The sequence below is a fragment of the Peromyscus californicus genome, unplaced genomic scaffold (assembly GCF_007827085.1).
Source record: "Peromyscus californicus insignis strain IS unplaced genomic scaffold, ASM782708v3 Scaffold_13__1_contigs__length_99412109, whole genome shotgun sequence".
Classification (NCBI taxonomy): Eukaryota; Metazoa; Chordata; class Mammalia; order Rodentia; family Cricetidae; genus Peromyscus; species Peromyscus californicus.
This window is the reverse complement of record NW_026294424.1, coordinates 40831395-40847274: the sequence shown is the minus strand read 5'-3', so window position 1 is coordinate 40847274 and position 15880 is coordinate 40831395. Positions and strand designations below refer to the sequence as shown.

General features: G+C 38.1%; 2 protein-coding genes across 10 annotated transcripts in view; one reads left to right on the top strand and one right to left on the bottom strand.

The window, feature by feature from the left end:
- The window catches only part of Ncapg (non-SMC condensin I complex subunit G), a 33188-nt gene extending 22129 nt beyond the window's left edge, over positions 1-11059 (bottom strand). The window contains exons 1-9 of the mRNA XM_052734900.1: positions 10855-11059; positions 9802-9999; positions 9221-9449; positions 7378-7523; positions 7037-7121; positions 4923-5115; positions 4144-4293; positions 2894-3034; positions 979-1102 (exon numbers count right to left, since the gene is read on the bottom strand). Coding sequence (XP_052590860.1) covers positions 979-1102; positions 2894-3034; positions 4144-4293; positions 4923-5115; positions 7037-7121; positions 7378-7523; positions 9221-9449; positions 9802-9999; positions 10855-10965 — 1377 coding nt within the window. The 5' untranslated portion in view covers positions 10966-11059. The remainder of the gene's footprint in view (positions 1-978; positions 1103-2893; positions 3035-4143; positions 4294-4922; positions 5116-7036; positions 7122-7377; positions 7524-9220; positions 9450-9801; positions 10000-10854) is intronic.
- A 182-nt stretch (positions 11060-11241) lies between these two features.
- The window catches only part of Fam184b (family with sequence similarity 184 member B), a 125761-nt gene continuing 121122 nt past the window's right edge, over positions 11242-15880 (top strand). For 2 of the 9 annotated variants that reach the window (XM_052734895.1, XM_052734894.1), the window contains exons 1-2: positions 11242-13492; positions 14870-14951. The gene's annotated coding sequence lies outside the window, so the exon portion shown is untranslated. Of the gene's footprint in view, positions 13493-14869; positions 14952-15587; positions 15698-15880 lie in introns of all 9 variants that reach the window. The other 7 variants (XM_052734890.1, XM_052734887.1, XM_052734893.1 and 4 more) reach the window with 5 other exon arrangements.

Here is a 15880-nt window from a genome sequence, read left to right as displayed (position 1 = left end):
TAAATAAAAAACAAAATAAAGGTCTCAAACAAAACAAAACAAAAACAAATGAACAAACAAAAAGACTGAATAGTCTAGTCAGATGTATTATTTGACTAAAAAGTAACAATTTTTTATGCAATTATGGATACTAAAGACAAATTATCCCTAATGCAATATTTGAAAGGTAGAAAAAAATGAATTATTGTACTCTAAGATTACTCTCTATAACCTAAAATTTTATGCCTAAAATTCTTAACTCCTTCCTCAGTTCTGTACAAGTTAAATTAAAAAAACAAACTATTTTCTTCCTTTGGTACACAATACGTAAGTAATAAGCAATGATGATTTTTCCTTCAGAGCCTCTTAGCATTTGCCAGTTCAGAAAAAGGGTGCTCTGAATAAGCAAATCCTAGATAACAACTAATTAGGATGGTATAGAAAGGATGACTATGTAAGGAGAGGTTTAGACAAACTAATTTTGAACCACCTAGCAAGCAAACTGCTTGGTTTTATTAATCAATACAAATCTACTTCTTTTTGCTATCCCCCCAAGGGGTTGGACCTCATTTCTGGAACTACTGTAGCACATTCAATTCACTTTTGTATCTATCAAGCATTTCATGAACATTAGTAAAAGGTTATATTAGTGTTTTGCATTTGAGTAAAATAGGCTAAAATCTTGCCCACAGCCACAACTGAGGACTCCATAACTCAAGTCTTCCTTCTACACACTAGTTCCCAATAATTACAAAGAAAACCTCATCACACTTGTCCCCTCCTCCCATACCTGCTGCACTGACTCAACAAAGTAACAGGCATGCTAAGACAGGAAGGTGTGTTAAAACTCTGTGTGTGAGAAAAATGTACTCCTTTTTCCTTTTTGCAACATATTGGACAACACTAATACAGTCAAAGACAAGGATGCTAAAGAGAAATCTGACTCTTGAATGTCACTGATCAAAGTGTCCTAACTATATCAAAAATAAAAGCACTTACAATCTGTATCCTTTTATTATCATCTAAGATGATGTGGAGGAGTATCTCAACAATAACAGAAATTAAGGATACTGGAGTTGTAGGGAGAATAAGAGTCTCCTGCAAAATAGCCAGCAGTCGTTTCCTGTAATCAAAAAGATCTTTTTTAATTTGACTACCACTATGACAAAATACATTTTATACATATTTTTTTAAGCTTTTTTCTTCTTTGTTTTCTGTGTGGGTATGTGAGAGGGCACACTCATGCCTGGAACTAAATGTGGAGCTCAAAGAAGAAATTGTCGGAGTTAGTTTTCCCCTTCTACCCTGAGGGTTCCAAGGATCAAATGAAAGGCACTGGGTTTGACAGCAAGCATCTTTAACCCCTGAGCCATCTTGCCAACTGAAAATACATTTTTTCTAACATTTCCCTTTACACTTGTTTTAGTTTTTACTTCTGTTTATAACTATAGGTACAAAACTCCATACACAGACTTTAGGTTAAAAGACGACAAAAAAAAAAAAAAAAAAAAAAAAAACCTCACATTCTGCAAAAACTATTAAAAATACACATACAAATTATATTTTTATACCCTGATCTTAAATTAACAAAAAACAGGGGGAAAAAAAGAGGTTAATCAAACCATCTAGATAGTACTACTTGCTTTCTCTGCAATGAATATTTTAAACCAAAAAAAACGAAAATTACTTATTCTGAGGTAATTATACTAGGATTATATACATAGATACCCATAGAAACATGGATATATAAGCAATCATGTGCCACATAATGATGTTTCAGTAAACATTAAACTACATATCTGATGGATGTCCCAGAAAATCATAATGGAGCTAGAAAATATCTAATGCCTAATGATATAGTAGCCCTAGTAATGTGGTATGTCAATGCACTTCTCTGGTGATGCTGGTGTAAACAAACATACACTGCCATACATATAAGAGTATAGTACATGTGATTACATACCACACATCATACTAAATGTTAAATGATTGTTACTGGTTTATTTAATTATCATAATGTATTTTTTACCATTATTGTAGAGTATACTCAGCATATTACTATGAAAGTTGTATTTGCAATAGCCTCATGCATATTTTGTCATCTTCTAATTATACCAAAATACCACAATGAACAATTAACCTATAACACCTAAATTTATACATTATGCTTGCACACCAACAAAGTCACCTAATAACACATTTCTCAGAAATATACCCTAACATTAATGAACTATATATGTGTAAATATGTTTCCATATAAGGAAAGAGGAAAGAAAAATTTTTATAGCACTTCTAGGGCAGACACATCTAGTCATTGTACCAAAACTGTATTTAAATATAGGGACTTAGCCAGAGGGTAAGGAAGGAGTGATAATGCTGCCCTCTAGACGAGTCTTGGCTGTTACACTCATGGACTCATGGGAACTATGGTTACCTGCACAAGACCTGCCAGTCAACATGGCAGTATGGAGGGATAGGGGCTCCTGAGGTCCCCCAGCTGAGAAGCTACTGGCAGTTGACAACTACTAGGGGAGGGAGAATCATTTTTATTCTGGGGCGCAGCTGGTGGTATGCTGCCCATGATCTGAAGGATGGCCACATAACCATGCACATGCACACAACACTAACTGGACTCAGTATGTTAAAAAGAAAGGGGCGGGGGAGGGCCAAGGCTCAAGGGAGAAGGAACATGTTGAGGATCAAAAGGAGTAGGAAGAGTCTCGAGGTAGATATGCTCAAGATACATTGTATCTTGATTTTTTAAAAACCCTGATTAATCAGAGGATATATCATCTTCATCATTTACAGTTATACTAAAATTAAAATCAGAATTACCTTTTAAATTAAACCAAGGTAGGTTACTAAATAAATGAAATTAAAAGAAATTAGATCAAATGTTAACATTTAGACATACCTTCCTCCTTCTTCACTGGTATCCAAAGATTTTATAATTAGAATCAATTGCTGACCTATAAATTCTCTTGTCATCAAATTTCCAATATAGGTAAAATCACCTCTCTGTTCTTCATTAACTAGTGGGAAGCTCTGGATGTAACTAAAACAAGTAGAATTAATGAAGTAGATGTAACTCAGTGGAAGAGCACTTACATAGCACACAAGGCACTACAAAATAGTGTAATATCACATACCAACAAATAATGATTTTACATACAGGTTAAAAAAAAACAGAAAACAGTACATATCATATGCTATATTTTCAAAAAGAAACTTACATGTGCATTTAAAACATGTAGAGAGATTTGAAAATGCACACCCTAATTATTTAATTGTGCAACTTGGGGAGGAAATGGTTTATTTCCTATTTCACATTACAATCCATCACTGAAAGAAGTCATGTCAAGGACTGAAACAAGGCAGGAACCTAGAAGCAGGAACTGACGTAGAGGCCATCGAGGAACGTTGCTTACTTGCTTGTTCCCCATGGCTTGCTCAGCCTGCTTTCTTATAGAGCCCAGGATCACCAGCCCAGGGATGGCATCACCCACAGAGAGCTAGGCCCATCCAAATCCATCATCAACCAAAAAATGTACCACAGGCTTGCCCGCAGGCCAATCGAGTGAGAGCATTTTCTCAATTGAGATTCCCTCTTCCCAAATGACTCTAACTGGGGTCAAGTTGACATAACATTAGCCAGGACATACATTAAGACAGATAATTTAGGAAAATAAAACTTTAAAGTTATATAAGTTTTTTTTATTTTTAGTATGTTATTAATCAAAAAAGACTAAAACTGGCCATATATCTCCACCCTACGATTCTGAAACTAGTCTATGCCCCAAATCTAATTATCATGATATCTGTTTTTGTACAGCTTTTAAAGAATAATCTTTAAATTTTTTATCATATATAAATATTAGACAAAACTCAAGAAAAAGTCAGTAAAATTTTATCAGGGAAAGTCATGCTAACCAGCTGCTAATGTTGAGTCATTGTGACAGGGATAGTAAGGCTCTGACTCTGTACACATTCAGTATACTAACCACACAACAGATTCTTCAGAAACACTCAATGAACACACCAATTTGTACCTACTTGAACACAATAGTTTTTAACTTTTTTCCAACAATGACTTTAAATAAGGGGGCTATGAGACTGGCACATGAGCAACATAAGTACAGTTCAAACCAAAAGAAAAAAATTTACCTCAGTAAATACTCTGCATATACTACAGGCTCTGGCAAAATCTGCTCTAAAAACTCTTCACCTTCATCTCCTTTCGATTTCAAATATTCACAAAGGGTGCGCCAGTACAAAGCAAGTTCAGGAGTTAATGTTTCCACTGGAATCAACTTCCTTCATTTAGAAGAGAATAAGAGAGCATTATCTTTACATGCAGTTGAAAAGCTGAACAAGAATGGAAATAAGATGTAGATTTCTTTCAATTACTAAGTCTTTTAATTACTAGGTCATTAACTGACCCACCCAATAAGTTATGAAAAGAAAAAATACTTAGACTAAGGAAAGGCAAAAGGGAAAGCTTCAAATGAGCTAACGTGGGAAGAATGTATATTTGGGGATGTGTTCACAGTAAGTGTAATGTAAAAATAAAACTACAAAATGGAAGGCCACAAATGAAGTAATATCTGACAAAAAGTAATGAGTTCTGACGGGCAGCGACCTCAGCACTCGGGAGGCAGAGCCAGGTAGATCTCTGTGAGTTCAAGGCCAGCCTGGTCTACAGAGCGGGATCCAGGACAGGCACCAAAACTACACAAAGAAACCCTGTCTCGAAAAACCAAAAAAAAAAAAAAACCAAGTAATGAGTTCATGTACCAGAGGAAAAAAAGATATTCATTAAAGAAATGAAGGACAGATAAAAGGTACTGATGGAATTTGAAAGTACAGGGAAGGAAAACTAATTTTAACTGTGGAAGTTCAATTTAAATATCCTGTACAATTTAAATAATGAAGTTATTATATACCTGCCATCATCATTTTTACAGATGCTGACTAGCTCACTGAGAGGAGTCATTGAAAATAAGGAATTGAGAACAGAGACTGCCACATCAGAAGAATTTTCCACATCTAAGCGATGAAGCAATTCCAAGATATTGCCTTCGGTGAAGCGCAGCCAGCCTTGGAGAAGATGCTTCTGCACTGCTTGTTTCACAGCATCTGGGGAGTCACAGAAAACAGGTAGACAATGGACACTCAAGACTTTCCTCTAGTCTCCCCATTTTAATTCACTTTTACTGAGTCAATGTTAACATTGATAGTTACAATACAAATGGAGAGTATAGGTAGAACAAAGCATGCTAATGAAAAAGATGCAGTGTTACTAATCATGATAATGCTTATTCAAAATACAAATGCAAGTTCAGCAGTAAAAACTTAACTCCAATATAGCCCAATGAAAAAATTCTATATTGTCTCCTCACCGAACATCAAGTGCTGTAAGCCACCAGAATATATTATAGAGATTCAGCTGTATATAATAAAGCTATACCTAGAAAGGTCAAGGAATCTTTTATAGAGGAAAGCCATTTATCAGGGAATATTTGGTGTTATTCAGCTTTTAATATATCAGCTGTCTTCTGCTATGAATTTCTTGTGGACTCATATACTACTAGGCCATATGGGAAACAGTATAAGCTTCTCAGACTTACCACTGATCTACTAGGTAACACCCCTACAGAGAAGGTGGACTGTAGGTGCATAGCTTTGTTTCTTGTGTAAATGACGCTCAGACCATCCCTTTCCTTCAGACCTAGTGGCATGCCAGAGCTACTGACTCAAGACAAAAGAGTTATTTGCATAACCAGGTACAGTAAAGACTGAAGCAGAATTCCTGGTGCTGGCAGAGTCATGTGGCTGGAGAGGAGAGAACAAGACAGAATTTCTATAGATGGTAAGGCAGACTGGCTAGGGCAAAGGAGTAAGGAGCAAGGAAAAGTTTTGCAGACTGTAGGTAGATCTGAATCAGGTCAGGAGAGGAGAGGAAGGGAAGATGGAGGACGAAGGAACAGAGGACAAAGATGAGATCAAGAACATGAGAGCTTAGTTATTACTAGGGCTATGAGAGGATGAAAAACGAAGGGACAGAGAGGAACTGAGTGTCAGATCAGAACTGAAGCTGTATAGATAGAAGTTTGTTAGAGAAAAAAAGTAAACCGACAAAAGAAACTGGTGTATATAGATACTTTTCCCTCAGATAACCCCATGCCGGACATTGCATCTTCCCCAGAACTCTGGGAAGGATTTTCTCAGGGCAGAACCCTGGGAAAATTCCCATAATCAAATATCAGAATATGCGAAACCCACTATTTCACGTGTTGACTGACTTCTGCTATTACATGAATTCTATTTGCAGTATTTATTTTTATCATTTAAGGCAGTGGTTCTCAACCTTCCTAATGTTACAACCCTGTAATACAGTTCTTCTTATTGGGGCGACCCCCACAACCACAAAATTGTTTTCACCGCTACTTCGTAACTGTAATTTTGCTACTGTTATGAATAGTAATGTAAATATCTGTGTTTTCCGATAATCTGTGAAAGGGTCATTCAATTCCCAAAGGGATTGGTACCGACAGGTTGAGAGCCGCTGATTTGAGAGCATCCTAGTCAGTCCTCTGACAATATTCACAGACTCAAGTTTGCTCTCTTGGCACAGCAAAATTGAGACTAAATGGCTTCATGAGAGCCAAGCATTTTTAAAACATCCTTCATGTAAGCAGATTCTCTAGTTTAACAGAGAGGTTGGGGCATTATACAGGTCTACTCATTCCTAATTGTTTCTAATGCACAGAACACATTTATAGAAATGTTATAGAAAAACACAACAGTACTGTCTAAGACAGATGGGATGAAAAGAAAGATTCTGTCAGACTTCTGGAAAAAGCAACTACATAGAATTTAGATTAGCCTTGCCCTCCATAGAGCACAGAAAGTCTAAAAGAAATATCTTATTCCTTCAAAATACCAAGCACTTTAACTCCAAAATATTTCATCAAATTTATGGAAATGATAGTTTTATGGAAAAGATAACTTCAAGTCTGACTTCAAAATCCAGTGTTTACAAAGATGTGTATCTTACCTGACCTGTCATTAAGACCTTGTTGAAGAAGCAGTACTCTCTGAGCAATGGACATAGCTCTCATATGAACTTTTTCAGCTAACACCTTAAAAAGGTCAAAGATAGCCATTAGTCTCCATAGATTTTAGGGATGTCTTACTTATGAATACTACATTCTTCAGTAAATTAACCCAAATGTTTTGTCTGTTAATCTTTTTAAATTAACAATATTCTACCTAAATTACCTATATTCTTCGAAAGTCCTAACTGGAAAAAATCATTGTTACCAAGATTCTTCCAAAATTACCATAAATTGGCTCATTGTTCAAAAACGTGCCTTCTGAAGATAGTGACTTATTTACCTGATAAGCCAGCTTTCTGACAGCCTCCTTTACATCCTTTGTGCGTCCTACAATTTTTGGCAAAGTCTTTGCTGATGGTGCAATACAGGATAACACTGCACGTCTAACTTCTGGATTTGAATCATTTTCAATCAAAGTAACATATGCTAGAAATAAAGCAATATGTTTTAATATTAAAATTTTTCTTTAAGTCATAGAAGTGTCCACATTTTGATATTTCACTTTTTAAATAAGAGATACTATGCACTATTCTTATATATTCACTTTTAGCAAAAAAAAAAAAAATTTTAACAACTTTCCTTCTGAGAATGGAATTAAAAATTAATAAATATACTGTGACTGGAGATTAAAAATGAAAACAACCTTAAAAGTCAGGAGACAATTAGTAGGCAATTTATTTTAAGTTGATATGGTTTACTACAAGGACCTATTATTTTATTTTAAACTTTATTATAAAAATGTTACCCCCCCCAAAAAAAAAATCACACCCTGAAATTAACCAAACCCAAAGACTATACAACTCAATTTCTATACAAGAGTATGCCAGATATACTGGCAGTAGTCTCATACATGTTCAGTGGAACTCTGACTGCACCAGAAATCACACTGAGTGACTAAACTCTACAATCCATTTGTCCAAGTACAATCTATGGTGTTTAACATCACAAAAATCACCTAACAGGAACATTTCTCAAACTGTACCACCATCCTTAAGCAACTCATGATGATCATCTGCTAAATTCATTAAGATGGGTAACAATAACATATACTAGATAGGGCATAAAATTTTAAAATGTGCTGAAAGTAAAGAAGATGTGGGTCAATGCATACTTTTATGGCCCATTGATAAACAGCTTTTTAGAATACTTTACCTACTCTAATAAAGTGGAAGCTATAAGTCTATCTCTAAGGATAACTCCACAAAATTCTTTAACCTATGCACCAAAGCCATGTATAAAAAAAAATACTAACACTTGGGGGGTTTTTTTGTTTGTTTGGTTTGGTTTTCAAGACTACTGACAGTGTATCTGGCATACTCTTGTAGAGGCAACTTTTTTTGCAAACAACTAGAAGGGCCATTAACATGCAGAATATACACCACAAAACAAAACATTAGAATAGAGCAGAAGTAAAAATATACTCTCCTAAACGAAAGATAAAGTTACTAATAATTGTGAAGGAAAAAAAAAAGACACAAAAAAGTAGTATAATGTGCAAAAAAAAAAAAAAAAGGCAGACAAAATTTAACACTGAAACAAACGTGTGATAGTTTAAAGTTTTGTTTTTTAGGTAAATAAGGCAATTAACCCAAAATTCACTGTAATTTATTACTATCTCTGAAAGAAGGGGATACAACTGGAGTAAGAGCAAGGCAGAGTTCAAAGTTCTGATAATATTCTCTTCTTTTAAATTGTTGGATTGAGACTTCCATAACACAGAGAGACATACATAATTAATAAGTAAAAGTTCAATGCTGGGTTAGGGAGATGAATCTATTGGTATAGTACTTGCTGCACAAGCATGAGGCCTGATGTTCCAACCCCCAATAGCCTCATAAAAACCGGGCACAGTGGCATGCACCTATGATCTTAGCACTGGGAATAAGGAGAAAGGATTCCTGGGGCTTTCTAGCCAATGAGTCTCGGCAGATGAGGTCTAGATTTAATGAGATACTGTCTCAAAAAATAAGGTAGAGAGCAATTGAGGAAGACATCTGACTCCAACCTCTGGCTTCCATATGAATGTATACACCTACACACACATGTATACACACACATAAAATCCAAAACTTGAAAAATTAACGAAGTCAACATACTGATAAGATGTAGGAGACCATACATACCATCAACTACTGGGCAGTCATCATCCTTGGGATCTTGGAGTCGAGAAAGAGCCAAAACTGCTTGTATTCTTACATTTGGAATCTTATCTTTCAATCTAATAAGCATGGCTTCATTAATTTTATCAAACAAGTCATCATCAATTTGGGCATTTTCTGGCATACTCCCCAGAAGTTTATTAATGAGCTGGCATACTCTAAATCTGACTGCACTGCTGTTTGCTTCATGAGACTATACAAAAACAAACAAAAAATTATTCCTAGTCACATTCCATTCTTAAGTAGTCAATATAATCTCAACTGGTCCAAAAAATATTTGCTATATAAAAAATAAGCATATTCTTCTCTGTAGGAACATTTCAGTTCAAGGCAGAAAACATTTACAACAAGCATGAGAATTTAATCAGGCAGTTCAAAAATCCAATGATGGCGTTACCCTTTTATCTTAATGACAGTTAAGATTTCCTATAAAAGATTTATTTGCATACATTTTCTCTATCACTGATATTTCACTGTCGAAAATGACAAACATCATGGTGAAAGTCTCTTCATCACTTCCCCCAAAGTACTAGTTTTCACAGTACCTTTAAAAGAAAAGTAAACAAATAGTTTAAGATGCCACCATCTTCCTCTTCCTCTTCCTGATCAGTCTGGTGAAATGAAGTAACAAACTTAGCTGCGAAGTCTATGACCCTCTCCACAGCAGGTTCCCGTTTATATACCACCATAGCGTATTTAAGGCAGTGGACAAACTGGTCCTGAAAAGCTGTTTTATCATCCATCTGAAAGACACAAGAAAGGCCTCCATAAGCTGCATGACTAAAAATTCTTTATTCCCAACACTGCCATAACACTTCTGAAAGCACCTCTGAGAAAGTACAAAGCATAAATTTGGACAATGAAAAATTCTCTATTTCTTCTTTCAAACCCTTTGGATTCTCGATGTTTTTCTTACCATATGAATGCAAAGCAAGCTTAACTTCAGCAAGCATAACTCAAAAATCAACACTGGTTTTGTATTTATTTCATTTAGGCCTTCCCAATAAACAGCAATTTCCTTTTGGCATAACTTCCACAACCTATTCCATACCCTTAATCACGTTTACATTTACTTAACTTCTCTTGAACTTCAAAATAATTTATCTTCCTCAATTTCGTTGTCCTAGAATTCCCCACGGCTCCACTAGATGCACCATTAACGTAAATAGGAAAGGCTAGGTCCTAATGATTTTGATATTTGGTGACATGAATTTGATTTAAGCTTAGCAGTTGGTTGAAATAACTTGGTCGGATATCCTACAATGAACTAGAGACCCCAAAGGAAAGAAGGGCGTGTGAGATTCACTTCGCAGCCTAACGCTGGGCTCCGGAGTCACTGCCAAACTAAAGATAACGGATCACTCCTCCGGGGGCCCGAGGAGGAGGGTGGAGAACATTGAAGGAGACTCGGGGCGGACGTCGTCCGGAGTCGCGATCACTGACAGAGGCCAGGAGACCTCGGGCAAGCCTCAGAGCACCTGACCCTCAGGTCACTCAGACGCGGGTCGCGCAAAGGGGGGGGGGGGGGGGGGGGGGAGGCTGAGCCCGGAAGCGGTCGCCAGCGAGGGGAGCGCCGGCGCCGAGGCCAGGCCGCTTACCGCGCCGTACGTGCGGCTCAGAGCCACCACCAGCTTCGCCTGGTTCTGGTGTGGCTGCTGCGCCAGCCGAAAAGCCTCCTTCACAGAAAGCCGCTTCTTCGCCGCTGCCATGGCGCCGGGAGGAGAGCTGCCCCGCGGGTGACGGCAGTTCGCAATCGGCACGAACTCAGTCTCCCTCGGCTTCCCGCAGACCGGCCCGCCAGCACCCGAGGCGTGGTTACCGCCGGAGTTTTCAAACAACTCTCGCGGGAGGACGAGATCCCGCGGGATCTTCGCGAGAGGCGAGACCCGGAAGCCGAGAGAGATCAAACTATTCCCGCCCCCATCTGAACTCCCGCTGCTGGTACGCAAGCGCTGAGGGTGTGGCCTGCTGTAGGAAGTAGGAAGAGGTGTTTCTCTGACGATTCGGCGTGGGCGTGGCCGGAAGTGGGATCCTCGAGGAGCCGGTCTGTGGCTGGCGTTCAACTTTCTGGTTCAGAGTTGGTGGCTGCTGGTGTGCAGGTGCTGCGTGTGGGGTGAGAAGGCGGAGAAGACCCGCCGCAAAGAGAGCAAGGCCTGCTGAGAACATGGTCTCCGATCCTGTTGCCTGACGGGGGAGTCCGAGCGAAGGACACATTTGAGAGAGTCACGGAGGGGGCCCGTTCGGGGGTCGGGAAAGTCAAGGGTTTCTGGGGGCCATCTGGGTGAGGGATCCTGCAGTCCTTGGGACTCAGTGGGCGTCGGTCGGGCATTCTGGGGACCTGGGAAGAGAAGGGCAGGGTAAATTTAGGCTGCAGCCGCTGGGGATGCTCCAGCTCCCCGGGTCTGCCTTACAGACTGCATAACAATTCCTCTAAACTGAGGAGAACGCAGACTCTGCAAAAGGACTTTGGGGTCCTGGTAAGACCACGCACTGGAGATGTAAAATTATCTCAAAACGAATGCCTCGGTTTGGGCTTAGGACACGCCTCTCCAAAATGTGAAACTCTCTTGGCATACTGCCTGGTAATTTTGCAAAACTGCAGCCACCTCTCCTGTCTATAATGTAAATCTACATTGGTGAAGTCTATCAGGAAGAGGGCTGCCCCCAACTAACTTCTCACTGGGAGACTTCATCTGTTTCTTCCCCAGACTTTTATAACCCTTGCGTAATTTGTGTTACACACATTGTAGCTGTATATAGAGTTCATGCCTCGGTCATCTAGTCTCTCTTCGTTTATTGGCAATCCTGTGTCTGTTGTTTTCCTTGCGATTAGTTGTATATCAGCTTAATTCATAATTCAAAGAATTTTCCCTGCACTTTAGCATCCTCTGCGAAGACGTAAGAATGGTTCGTCTTGGCAGAGAACTAGAACATTCCAAACCCGCCTGGATGTCTTTTGAGTTACTACCTTCCCTTATCAGAAGAATGTACTTTTTCATTTTTACCACCCAGATTTTTACATGTATCCACATGAGTAAATGCCTGAATGAATGAATGTATCCACTGTGTTTCGTGTTTTAACCATCCAGTGTATAAATACTCATAAATGCAACTGGCTTTTTTTAGTCCATACTATTTCCTAGCTTTATCCATATATGCTAATACTTACAAAAATTTATTGACTCCTTGCTTGTGACAAACACCACTCTAAGCATTTTTTCATTTAATCCTTTGTTTCTATCTCCTTTTAAGATGAGTAGATTGAGACACAGGGTGCTGTGAGATGCCATCCTACGAATGTGCTGTAATTATTCTGTTTCATTCCTAGTTTCTGAAAATTTGTAGGTACACAATTAATTTGCTGGTTAAAGTGAATATGGTGGTATTAAGTGTCTGTAATTTGAAGTCAGCAACATGTCCAACTGGAGAAAGTTACTCCAGGTTAATCACTGGGAGCAGAACCAAGCTAAGAATGTGCATTCTGAGAACAATAGACAGGGGAAGAACGCCTAGAAAAATCAAATATACAAAATCGCTAGCCATTATCATCAGTATACATTATTAAAAAGATAACTTACATTCTTTTTTTATTATCTTACAAAGACTGCTTCTCTGGGTTATTGTGTTCTAGTGCCACTTCAAATGCTTAGGTTCATGTGGCTGGTGAACATACAAAACTATGTTTACTTTGGGGATCACTAGAGAAGCTGGGGAGATGGGTCAGTGGGTAAAGTACTTGCTGGACAAGCATGAGGAACTGAATTCACATGCCCAGCACCCAAATAAAAATCAGATGTTGTGCCCATCTTTAACCCCAGCACTTGAGGGTGGGAGAGACAGTGGATCCCAGGGGTTCACTGTCCAGCCAGTCTACCAAAATAAGCTCAGGATTCACCGAGAGCCTGTCTCAGAAAAATAAGATATAATCAGTGAAATCACCCACTGTCAGTCTCTGGCCTAAGCATGCATGTACCACACACAAAATAAATAAAATGTTAATAAATGATAATAAAATGAGAACCTGTGTGTGTGTGTGTATCATTTGTTCTTAATGTAAAATAAACTGATAAACTAAGACTTAGAACATACCAGTTTTTGGTGGCCTTTACGTGTCTGTGTTTTAGATTTTGCTGCCTTTATTGCTTTGTTGATAAGAATGTCTTATGATGTATCTTTACAGTATTTTAATCTGGCCATTTCACCGTCCGTGAAATACAGGGAGTCTGGCCACTAGAGGTCAGTATGACTGTTTTGATTAGCGTTATGGGGTTTAGTAATGAATGTTACATGGGTTTCGTATATTTTCAGCATTACACTCTGAGAACTTTTCCAGTATGCTATATTAAATTCAAACAACATAGTCTCATTATTGTAACGCTTACATAGGTCTTGTCTCTTTTATTCTATGAGGAAAGGACAAATATGTATAGGAATAAATGTCATGTCTTTTACAAACTTTAGATAATAAAAACCAAATAATATGTGTTGTAAGGTTATTGAATTCCGAATTTTAGATCAGTCATTTTTGAAAACTAAGTTACATGTGAAAATGTTTAGGATAGATGAGGTTAATTTGTTTTGATACAGAAATATATACATGGACTATAAAAGAATAGCAATGGTGGTGGTGATGCACACCTTTAACTCCAGCACTTGGGAGGCAGAGGCAGGTGGATCTCTGTGAGTTTGAGGCCAGCCTGGTCTACAGAGTGAGTTGCAGGACAGCCAGGACTGTTACACAGAGAAACCCTGTCTGGAAAAACCAAAAAACCAAAAAAAAAAAAAAAAAAAAAAAAAAAAGAATAGCAATGGGATCATTGCTGTATGTACAGAATTTATGTCTTCTAATAACCTCTTTTGTTGTTTATTCAAAAATGAAGATTGAGTACCTTTTGAAGAGTACTTTGAGAAATCTTACAGATACAGTCTATTTGAAATGAAAACAACAAAAATATAAAGGGACAGGACAATTAAAAGCCAGTCCCTCCTATCTCAATAAAATACAGATTTAAGGTATATCACAAAGTATTCTTTTCAGAATGATGTAGATAATGTAAACTAGGTTTGAGAGCACATTTATGTCTATTACTTAAAGATGAAGTCATAAGCATTTTGCCTTGTTTTGCTGTGGTGGCAAAGGTTCCCTTTACTCTTCTGGTCACAGAAAGTTGGTGTCTTCATAATACTTGTTTATTCTGTCTCAGAGCATGGAATGTCTACCCTGTGTCTTTTCAGATACATGTTACTTGTTGGCTCCTCTGTCCTTTACATGATTGGGTTTTGGTTTCCTAGTGTGAACTTAGTATGATTTATTTAAAATGTTGACTAAGATTTCCAGTAGTATGTCAAACTTAATCATCAAGATTTTGGTCAGCCTTACTAATTGCAAAGAAGTTACTGTTCTTTCTTAGGTAACCCTTACTTGATAATAACATTGTTTTGCTTCTGTTAAGTAGTGTCTAGAAGTTTGTAGGTAAAATGAACTTACCTTTATTTGATTTTCCTCGAACTTTACATTTAATGTGTTTTCCTTATAGAAGGAGCTAATGAATGTTATACTTCCCCGACACCCTAACATCTTACACAAAATTGATCATATGATTACTATTTCAGAGGTCACTACAAGAATCTTGACACCTAACAACTCTACTACCAGGATAGCCTCCCTAAAACATCCCAACAAACACATCTAAAGGTAAAAAGATAAATTCTTTATTTAGAGTTTGGGACAGGTATAAGAGATGTGCTCTTACACAAATAATTTTGGGGGTGAAAACAAACTGGTTCAGTTGTATATTAACTTTGTTGGACCCAGGGTACCTGGGGTCTAGCTACTTCCAGCGTGGGATATTTGAGGGGAAAAAGATCTACGTACACTATTTTCTTATGTCTTAACTTTATTCCTCTAAGACAAAAATTCTATCAATACAGCTATAGCTCCACCAGGCATTCAAGGCAGGAATAACTCTAGACATAGCAAGCTCTTTATCTGTCTACTTCATTTCTCTGGGATAAAATCCTGTTTCCATACCTTCAGTTCCATCCAGTTCCCCAGCTCATAGTCCTGCTAATGACTAAACTCCTATGATTCCAGCCTCATCTTCGTCCTCTGTATCCTCTTTCTCCATCTCTGCTACTCTGTACTCCTGGCACTCAGAAAACTTTACCCAAGATCTGCTTACCCTCTAAGGACCTGTCTTCCTCTTTTCTCTCTTGCCATGCCGTTCTGTCCATTTCTACAGAAAAAAAAAAAAAAATGCCTGCCCTTTCTTTCCCTGGGCAGTGGTTCTCTGCCTCCTCAGGAATGTTATTCTACCTCTCACCTTGATAGGTAAAAACCTTTTTGGTTCTCAGTCCGTTGCTCTGGAGAGTGGCTGGGCCTCGAGAAACAAAGCTATGCATCTCCTGCCAGCTCGTCTTTGCTTACTTGACCTTATCCAGGTACTGGCTCCCACAGGGAAGTTACCTAGAAGTTCAGCAGGTCTGAAAATATTTGGCCACGCAAGAATTTCATAGTAGAAGACAGGTGGAATATTAAAGGCTGGATAGCACCAAATATTCATAATAAATGGCTTGCCTTTTGACAAACCCTTGACCGGTCAAAGTTTACCTTCAATACACAGC